This window comes from Rhinolophus ferrumequinum, chromosome 6 (assembly GCF_004115265.2).
Source record: "Rhinolophus ferrumequinum isolate MPI-CBG mRhiFer1 chromosome 6, mRhiFer1_v1.p, whole genome shotgun sequence".
Taxonomy (NCBI): Eukaryota; Metazoa; Chordata; class Mammalia; order Chiroptera; family Rhinolophidae; genus Rhinolophus; species Rhinolophus ferrumequinum.
The window spans coordinates 6941474-6952092 of record NC_046289.1 but is presented as its reverse complement, the minus strand read 5'-3'; the positions used below and the strand labels follow the sequence as shown (position 1 = coordinate 6952092).

The 10619-nt window shown below is 40.9% G+C and overlaps 1 protein-coding gene across 7 annotated transcripts in view; it reads left to right on the top strand.

The window, feature by feature from the left end:
* Positions 1 to 1577: 1577 nt before the first annotated feature.
* The window catches only part of VRK1 (VRK serine/threonine kinase 1), a 70835-nt gene continuing 61793 nt past the window's right edge, over positions 1578 to 10619 (top strand). For 3 of the 7 annotated variants that reach the window (XM_033109264.1, XM_033109266.1, XM_033109265.1), the window contains exon 1: positions 1622 to 1691. Coding sequence is in view for 2 of the 7 variants with exons in the window: in XM_033109261.1 (XP_032965152.1) it covers position 8451 (1 nt within the window). In the remaining 5 variants the exon portion in view is untranslated. Of the gene's footprint in view, positions 1692 to 7374; positions 7395 to 8351; positions 8452 to 10619 lie in introns of those variants that run through there. The other 4 variants (XM_033109262.1, XM_033109267.1, XM_033109261.1 and 1 more) reach the window with 4 other exon arrangements.

The following is a 10619-nucleotide window of genomic DNA, read 5'->3' as shown; positions in this document are numbered from 1 at the left end:
CATCGAGTGCTCACCTTGTTCATGGGTTTCTGTCAGGGTCTCTACAGGAAGCAGATGACACACTGGAAATAGGATCATTTGAGAAGGGTTTCTCTACAGTGAGACTACTAGCAAAGGTGTGGGGGTGGAAAGCATGGGAATGGAGCAGGAACTTGTGGTTCAGCAGCAGACCCCGGCGTTTTCATCTGCAGATCTGAGGCACAAAGGGAGGAAGTTGTTACCACAAGTTGGAGGGGAGAGCCAGGGAGCAGCAGACTTCCGCTAAGGAAAACAATCAACTGGAGGTGACCTTGACAACAAGGATCCAGCAAGCTTTGTCTTTCCTTCCAGTACTCTGGGGGGTCCTCCACTTGCTAAATCCAACAGAAGCCAGGGGCATAGGAACATTGAAGTGGTTTGTACAGCTCAGCCTCCTGGGGCTGAGGGCAGGCTGGAGAAGTACCTGGGGCAGGTGAGGGTACCTGGAGGGGCAAATATAAGTCATCATGTGCCATATTGCACTGTCCAATGGACAGAGTAACTCCAGGTTTTCTGGGGACTGAAGCTCACACTATTTTGGAGGTCCGCTTTAAGAAAATTATACAAAAATATCTTACAAGGTAAATAAATAAAAAAAAAAAACAATGTAAAACATTGTTAAGGCCCTTCCCAGGGCTTTAGGAGGGACCTGTGCAAATGAGGCTCTGAAGCTTTTGTTTTATTAGCTTCTTTGTAAATCTCCCCCTGCCTATAGCTTTGGGGATTTGTGACCTAGAACAGTGTCCCTGTCCACATTAAGCTTACAGTCTCATAGGTGTTGGAGGCTTAGACAACTGATTGTAAGTAGAAAGCAAACTGTGGCATAAGAGAATTACAGATGAAATACTAGAAAAGGTTAGGTGGACATTGAAATAGGCTTTGAAAGACAGGTAGGATTAGGCACATGGCAAAGGGTGGCCTGAATAATATTAATACTCTCTACTACTTATTGAGCACCGAGTACTATGTACAAAGTACTCTCTGTAGATTATCTCATTTAATCCTGATAGAAACAGGAAACTGAGACTCACGAGGGTTAAAGCACGTAGGTCACAAAGCTACAAAGTGGAAGAGCTAAAATTTGAACCGGGGGCTGTTTGCTTCCAGAGCCAAGACATAGAATACTGAACGAAGCTGTTGGGGGAGAAGCATTCCAGGGTGGTGGACCAGAAGGTGGGGAAACACAAGTTCAAGTAGACAGAGGAGACATTCAGCCAATGGGAACCTGGGACTTCTTTTACACCCAACCCTTTGTCAACACACTTGTTTAATAAATCAAGCCACTGTGAACATTGGCAGGAACTATTTCGGTTCGTATGGCATTGAGGGGTACAGCACCTGAGCAGAAGGGCTGAGTCAGAAGCTTTGAATCACGTTTCTCAGAAGCCCACGGGGGGCCAGAAGGACCGGGATTCTACTTCGTGTATAAAAGACTTCATTTCCCAGCATGCCGTGGGAGTGCCGGCCCACGGCTCCCGGCATTCCAGGGGAGGCAGCCGGGGCCAGATTTCCGCGGCGGTCCCGCTCGCCCCGCCTCTCCCACTGGCCCCCGAGCCAATGGGAAGGCTTCATACTGCAGGGTGTGACGGAGACGGCGCAGCAGCGGAGTTGCGAGTTGGAGAAAGCGGCGGGAAGTTCGTACTGAAGAGAAGGCGACGGGTCTGCGGCTCGGGGTAGGGGTCTGCGGGTGGCGCGGTCCGCGTGTTCGGGCGCCGAGCGGGGGCCGCGCAGGGGGCGGCGGTGGGCTGGAGAGGCCGAGAGGCCGGGCGGCCGTGACCTCGGTGGCGCCGGGGACTGCGGGCGGTGCGGGCCTTCCCTCCATCCTGGTCTCTCTCAGGCCCCCCTGTGGCCCCGGGCTGCCTGCGAGGGCCGGGCCGGCCCCCAGGCTGGCCCCCAGGCTTAGTTCCACGTCCCGGGCGGCGTCTTGGCGCGGCCAGTCTTGCACTGCATCCTGGTCGGTCAGGGCCAGGACTGAGGTGGGGTCTGTGCCAGCCTGGACCGACGAAGGTCCCGCCGGTGTCACGGAGCTGACATTCTGGAGGGGGAAACTGAATAGAAGCAAATAGGATAATTTTCAAATACTGAAAAGCTTCCTTAAAACAAGGACAGGCGATTGTGGGCCAGGGTGGTGGGGCTGAGGTCGGGCATCTGGGAGGAGGTGGCGTTTGACTTGAGACCTGAGAGAGGAGAAGGAGCCTGTCCCCCGAGGACAGCTTCCAGGACCCCCCTTTACCTACCAGTCCGTGTCCCGGTGAGGCCCGGTGAGAGCTTGCACTTAAGATCTGGTGTGGGCGGTGGAGCTCCGTGGGGAGTTTGACGCGGGATTTGGCGTATATACGCCTCCGACAGTTCCTACTCTGTTTCTCGCGTTTCCTTAGATGGCAGGGGGGGCACCCTTTCCTGATACAGCTGTATTTAAGGGCAAGGAATAGTGTTTGGCTTTGGTCTGAAAACTCTTGGGTAATTGAGTTAAATTCGACAAACAGCAACCGAGTCGCTGTGTTGAGACAGAGAAAGAAAGGGAAAGAGGGGACACGTTCCTTTTGAGGCCATCCATTTTTCTAACTTTTCTATCAAGTCACCCATTTTTGTCTTTCTTTGTGGAGGCTCTTTCCCTCCCCATCTCCTTTTTTGGAACAACTTGGAACTAACCAGTTTTGCTGTTGGGAGGGTGGTGCTTTTAGGGAACTGTTGTTTCTTTTTTTAAAAAAATTGGAATTGCCCGTCTGTTGAGTATGAAATTTGCAAAAGAAAAATGTAGAGCAGTGTTTGTTTTTAAGGGTTCAGAATAGACACCTTACTTTTTATGACATGCTGAGCTTGATACTTTGGGGGAGAATTTAATCAACAATTTTAAAGTAGTTTCAGAGGGAAGGAAGTGTTCTTTATGTAATCATTTTATTCAGATTATATTTGTGTTGTTCAAAATGGCATGTAGTAATTGGAATTAAATTTCTGGGTAGATAAGGTTATGTTCACCTGCTACCTAGAGAAGGGCAGGTAACTTAAGTAGTCAATACTAGCTCTCTCTGCTGAAGTTACCACGGATGGTCTTCTCTGCATTTCAACATTGCTGACCAGATTCTGTGTTGACACAGTAGAACAACTTTAATAACAATAAACTTGTATTAGGCATTCCTGTCAATTTAGTACTAGTATCTAGGACAAATACTTTCAAGTTTATAGTGTAATGGCTTCTTATGTTAAGTACTGTAAAAATTATGAGATGATATTTGTGAAACAAATGATACAAGGGAATAATGTGTCAAGGCTAGAACCTGGCATATAGTAAGTTAGTCGGTTCCCAGGAAATGGTTACAGGGAAAGCTTATGCTAAGTTTTATTCCAGGATGCAAGTGTATATTTTAAAAATAACAGTAATGCATTCAAAATGCTGACACGCTAAAATTAAATTTCTTAAATAGGCCAGCTATTTTTGAGAACTAATGTGAAATAATAATGAATATGTAAGTGAATGTCCCAGATGTCTAGAAAAGAAGAAACAAGATTGTTTTGACAACTATATTTTTTCCTTTAAGCCATCCCTACTAAGGTATAATGTACTTCGAGTAGAATTTTGATTTAAAAAATAAAATTTACTGAACATGAAGCAAAGCTTTACAGTTTACCTTGTATCCAATGAAGGATGACTCCTGAATTTGTACAAATGTGCAAATGCTGATATCTGTATATACCAGGCATGAACCTAATGGGAATTAAATTCTGTCTGTGTGTGGGGGTGAGGTTTTCATGAAAATTGGTCTTGATGGGTTTTGAGAATGGATTGGTAACTGAATAGGACTGGGGAATATTTGTCAGACTGGTGGGATATTTTACATGCTTGCTGAGGTTATTTTTCAGAGTGAGCAGAAATGGACTCACTTATTTACCAGATATCACATGACTACTGTATGTCAGGAGCTGCTAGGGACAGTCTGTTCTTGCTATTGTACTGTTCTGTTGAAGCAAGTTTTCTTTGTCTTAAATAGAGGTCATTCTTTTTGACTTTAGTTATTTAGCATCCAGTACACAAGAAGTCAACAAATGTACAGGACAGACTTGAAAAAGTACACTGTTGTTGATAAAATACAGCAAATATGGCATTTTTAATAAGAATGTAAGATTAATTTAGAAAGGTGATAGAATCCTGACAGCACTTAGCCAGATGGTGTAACCAACTGTGTTTGTACTCTGTGTAGCTGTTTGGTCCCCGTGAATATGTACCCACTTGCCATTACAGGGCTGTGCCCTTGATGTTATTCCCCCTGGGCTCCTGAATGGTATTTAAGTACCTAGCTTTCTGAGGTGACTGTTTTGAAGTAGTTTCATGCACTTCATCTCTCCCGATGTTGTCTTAAATCTTTGCCCTCAAATGCGAGCGCATTCTGTTGTTCTTGTTCTGGATGATGTATGGGCAATACTTTAAAAAGGAAACGCTCTCTAGAGAGCCTAGGGAGATATGAGGTGTGCCCTCCTCCCCTAACAGGAGTTAGATTTTAATATTCACCAATAAATACTGACAGGAAACTACTTTTAGAAATACTCTTCAGTCAACTTATTAAGAATTTTATTAGCCACAGCATCAACTTTGTCAGCTGGGAAGAATGCATTGTGAATCATATTATTTGTTTAGTCTTCAAGTAGGTACACGGATCACGCGGATTTTGATGATTCCTTGCAGTAACTCCTATTTGTCCCTGGGTCTCTGGCCTATAGGATGGGAACCACTACTCTCGGATTTGAAAATTAAGATAGATACTGCTCACTCTGGCAGATATTTAGGATGAATATTAAACACACTAATATGTTTATCAGTAAGCCATGTACATTAAGTGAGAAGATACACTAGATGGAAGTTATATAATTAAATTGCAAGGTTATTACTTTGAGATTTGGGAATGTTCTGTCATATGTACGTCTAAGCAAATAGCATACTTTATTAGAAGGACACATTTGTCTTGTGGAGCTCAATACCTGGAACAATATAGTTGGTCCCACAAGGGACTAAAAGAGAACTGGAAGTCATTACGAACGAGGGCAGCACCATCTGACTCTTTTGGGGACTTTATAGTTTCTTCTTATGCATTTATTTCATTTTCTCTTTGCAAACTGGCAGTCTTGCTGCTGTTTGCATGTGGGGCAGGTATGTCTGCTCTAGACCTGGCTCTTAGTTTCAAGAACCCAAAAGAGACTGTTATCTAATTGTCAATTATACCTAAAATTTAAAAAGAAGTTATGAAGTTAGAGAGCTAAGATAACTACAGCTATATTTCAGGTTAATTGCTTTTCTCAAATTGCTTTACCAAGTAACAGCTGAACAAAATGTCATTGTTTAATGCCACTCCCATATAAATGCATTGTGATCCCATTTCACAACATTAAGTGTTAGAAAGTGCTGTTAAACCTTTAGTCTTCATAGACTGTCTGAAAGACATAGAAACAAACTTATTGTTTCTACTAGGGGTGTTGCTTTTTTTCAATTCTTGCAGTTTATTATATAATATGGCAGCAGAACTCTCAACATTACAGATTATATCTCATAAATTTTTTGTTAGAAGTAATAAAAAAATAATTATTTGGGAGTCAGGAAAAACATTTTAAAAATTTAGTTTTAAAAAGCTAAGGTCAGGTGATAACATTTAAGGTTTAATGTTATTGTTTTTTTCAGGCTTTTAGAAAATATTTTAGAAATTATGACTTTCAAATTTATATTACTTGTCGTGTTGCTGGTAGGAATGTCAAGTGGTACGGCCCCTCTGGGAATTCGTTTGGCAGTTTCTTAAAAAGTTAAACATACATTTAACATATGACCCAGCAATTGTACTCCTGGGCATTTATCCTGGAGGAGTAAAAACTTGTGTTCACACTAAGACCTGTGCATGATGTTCCTAGGGCTTTGTTTATAACAGCCAGAAACCAGACAGAAGCGCAGGTCCTTCAGTGGTGAATGGTTAAGTAAGACGTGGACTAGCCGTGTAAGGAAACACCACTCATAACAAAAAGGAACAAACTACTGGCACCTACAACAGTTTGGATGGAGCTCAAGGATGTACCGTGTTTCCCCGAAAGTAAGACCAGGTCTTATACCGTAGTTCCCTGAAAATAAGACTGGGTCTCCTACTAATTTTTGCTCCAAAAGATGCATTAGGGCGTATTTTCAGGGAATGTCTTATTTTTTTCATGTACAACAATCTACATTTATTTAAATACAGTCAGGTCAGCTTCTGTAACATCATCATAACGTACTAAATGTGTCCGTCTGGCTGACGATCTTAACTGGGGCTTGTTTTCGGGGTAGGTCTAATTTTAGGGGAAACACAATAGTACTAAGTGAAAAAAGCCAGTTGTGAAAGGTTGTGTAATTGCATCATTGCATTTCTGTAGCGTTCTCAAAATGACAAAATTACAGAAATGGAGAGCCAGTTAGTTTTTGCCAGGGTTGGGGCTGTAACTAACGGGGTAGCATGAAGGAGTTTCTCTGGGGTCATGGAACAGTTCTGTATCCTGATGTTGTGATGGTTACGTGAGTTTTTACACATGATAAAAAATGCCATGGAAGTTACCTACATACAAACAAAAAGAATGTGAAAACTGAAATTCAAGTAAGAAGTTTAATTACTGATACTGCATCAGTGTCAGTTTCCTGGTTTTGCTAATGCTGCTGTGCTTGTCCATTGATGGCTCTACCACATTTTATTTAACCCCTCACCCATTGAGGGACCTGTGGGTTGTTTCCAGTTTTTGGCCGTTAAAAATAAAGCTGCTGTGAATACTCATGTATGGGTTTTAGTGTGATTGTAAGTCATCATTTTCCTAGGATAAATGCCCGGAGTGCAGCTGTTGCGTCATAGGGTAAGTGTATGTTTAACTTATTTAAGAAACTGCCAGACTTTCCCAGTGTTGCCATACCGGTTTACAGTCCTGTCATCACCGTATAGAAGAGTTCCCCGAATCTCTGTCAGCATTTGGCGTTGGCGGTACTTTTATGTTAGCCATGAAGGTGTATAGTGGTATCTCATCATGGCTTTAATTTGCATTTCCCCAATGGCTAATGATGTTGAACATATTTTCATGGCTTATTTGCCATAAATATCTTATTTGCTGACTTGTCTGTTCAAATTTTGCCTATTTTGTAATTGGATTGTTTTCTCATTGTTGAGTTTAGGTGTCCCTTTATATATTTTGAATACAAGTCCTTTGCCAGATGTGTGATTTGTAAATGTGTTCTCTTAGTCTGTGGCTTGTCTTTTTCATTCTCTTACAGTGTCTTTTTTTTGCAGCACAAAAGTTTTTGATTTTGATGAGGTCCAACTTATTGATATATGGATCTTGCTTTTGGTGTCATGCGTGTCTCAGAACTCTTTGCCTAACCCTAGGTAAGGAAAATGTTCTGTTTTCTTCTAAGTGTTTTATAATTTTATATCTTATATTTAGATCCATGATCTGTTTTAGGTTAATTTTTGCATAGGATATGAAGTTTAGGTCTTGGTTCTTTGTCTTCTTTTCCTTTTGCCTATAGTCCTTGTATGATACTTGTATGTGCTTTGTCCAGCTGTTCCAAAACTGTCTGCTGAAAATAATTATCTTTGTTCCATTGAATTGTTTTTTGTACCTTTTTAAAAAATCAGTTGGTGGTGTACTAGTCACCTTTTAAAACATAAATTGCTCTTTAGCCATTTGTAGTTCAGTAAATATTACAGGAAAGACTTGCCACATTTTCTTTCAAATTTTAAGAGGTGATTTTCAAGAGCTTTATTTGGGTATGTTGTCAGACCAGGTTTTTCACAGTTGATGGAAAAGCGTTGCGGGAAAACTTATTTTGATAATTTACTACACGTGCAGAAAAACTAATCACACTGACTGGATTTGTCCACAACATGGAAAGTAAACTGGATTTTCAGGAAAAAAAAAATCAGTTGGTCATACACTGTAAACTTCATACCAAAATGAAGATAGGAAATGAGCAAGCAATTAAGTGTGAAAATTAATGGAGATTTATGAAGGTATGACATGGCTTGAGTCTTGAAAAAAGTATCTATAGATTGAGAGGAAGTCAGAAAACATTTTAGAATATAGCATGAGCAAAGAGGTCCTAGAGAAAATGAGTGAGAACTGACTATTTTGGGGAGTCATGCAAGTGAAGGGGAGGAGGGAAGTAAAGGAAGGATAGTTAGTTCATGAGTATAGAAAACCACTGGTTAGACAGTTACAATCAGTTTCATTGGTTACATAACCATGGCCCTTAACTTGACTTACCACTTCGTGTTATGTATGTTTTCCAGAAAGATAAAAAAAGTGTCACTTGAGAATACTAAGTCCCTAGTATTTCCTAGAAGAATAATGGCAGATTTCAAACTTTGGCCACTGTCTTCAGTGATGGATACTGAGAACTCTGCTGGACTTTTGGACTCCTTCATATTAATGCCACTTTTAGTAAGTTGAACATGTAGGAAGAAGAGTACTTGCTATCGGCTCATTGTTGGTGTGGATGACATTTCTCATCAGGCCTAAAAAGGGTCCAAGAGGTGAACAACTGAAATGATAAAAACAGAGACTTGATAAATCGATCTAATGAGGAAAAGTTAATGGAATCCCTTTTATTTATCATGGCACAGAGGAGACTCGGGTTATTTAATCAGTCTGTCCTGATGCTTATATGTGAAGAACTGTACGGAGAATGATGATGACCAGCTGTTCTTTAAAACCGCCGAGGACTGAGGAAGGACAAATGACTCCAACTGCAGCTCTAATCTAGGGGGGCATTGCCGGGCAGTAAGGACATCAGATACTTAATGCCGTTGGTTCAAAACATCTTTAAAGGTAGAATGGGAACCTAGACGTAGTTTAGGGACATTATCGTTGGGGATATGACAGCTCTCGAGTTCTAACTTATTGTGACCGAAAGTACTCAATTTCTGTTTGCCTAGCGCCCACTTCACTTCTTGATTTCTTTCCCTGAACAAATTATACTTTTTTTCCCTATTCCTCTGTGGGACTATCGTTTGGTTTCTGCTTTCTTTTGTGCAGAATTAAATGATTATCTTGGATATAGATTAGACTTCTGTCATTTAAAAAATAACCACTCAACAAATAGAAGTTATTTAATGACAAAATACTAAATATCAATGCATTTCTACTTTTTAATTTAGAACATGGAAAAGATCATCCCATTAAAAAAAAAATCATCAATGATGACTTGTTGAGCAAAGGATTTTACTGCATAACAGATTACCATGACGTGTATTAATTAAAGATTGGCAGTGTGAAAAGCTTTAGTGCAACCACTTATTTGTCTTCAAAGTACCTTTTCTGTTTGATTTAATTTCCTTAGTCTGATTCTTTTCTACTAGTCTAGATCATTTTTCACTGAAATGTTGAGATTGACCAAGCATATTTCTCTTGTGATTGCAACCCTTCAGTATTATCACAGAAAAATTTTTTTTCTGCAGAAGAGCAAGCTCTTTACAGTGCTATGCAAGCTGCCCATTTAAAACTATCATTGCTTGGCACCTATGCCCTAGTGACAGTTTGACCAACATGTGAGCAGGCACAGTGCCATCCTGACAGATGGGCATGAGTGTAGGCAGCCAAGAAACCGTGTATCTGCATCTAGTGTGTTTGTTAAGGGCAGGATTCCCAGTCGGGGATGTTCAAACGTCTGTCCATCCTGAGCTTTCACGCCTATGGATAAAGGGATGTCATCATTAATCTCAGCATCTGACTGAGATTCCATGGGTATATAAGAGCTTCTTGGCTCTTACAGAAGTAGGCAATTGGGGACAGTCAGGATAATTGTTCTCTCCTCCATCACAGGACTACTTCAAATAATCCTTTCCCCTTTCTCCTAGCCAACTAGGTTTGCAATGAGTACGAACCTTTTTAGACATCGTCCCACTACTTCTAGAATATGTGTTGCTTCATTTGTTTTCTAGACTACAAAAATGCTGAATGTCATTTAATATTTATGGTTTGGACAGTGATGTATATAATTGGAGTCAGGTAGATCTGAGTTCAAATATTGACTGCTGTGTGACATTAGGGCAGCCTAGTTTTACCGTCAAATCAAGGAAAAATACCTGTGAAGTCATTGGGTGGTGGTGAGAATTAACCGAAATACGTACATTCGTCACTTGGTAGGATATCTGGCCCACAGTCAGTGTTCAGTAAATGTTTATCAGCCTCACTTTAACATCCCTGAAGATATTTTTCTCTGGAGAGTTATCTGAAACAGTTAATCTTTTTTCAACCCATTTCCTGTCGTTCTTGAAAGTTACGTACTGGATATCATCACATTGTCTGGTCTATAATGGAATACTTCCACTGACAGGGAACTCACTACCCTTAGAATAGGGTTTTTCAACTGTGGGACTAGTGATATTTTAGGTGGATCATTTTTTGCCGTGAAGCGCTGTTCTCTGAATTTTAGGATGTTTAGCATCATCCCAGGCCAGGGGAACAATTGTCCCCAGTTGACAACCACTGCTCTAGAGACAGCCTATTCTGTTTTTAATGAAGTTTTGATTGTTAGTAAGTTTTTTCTTGTATTGAGTGGCAGTCAGCTTACTTCTACCTGATTTTGTCTTGGAGACGTAGAACAAACT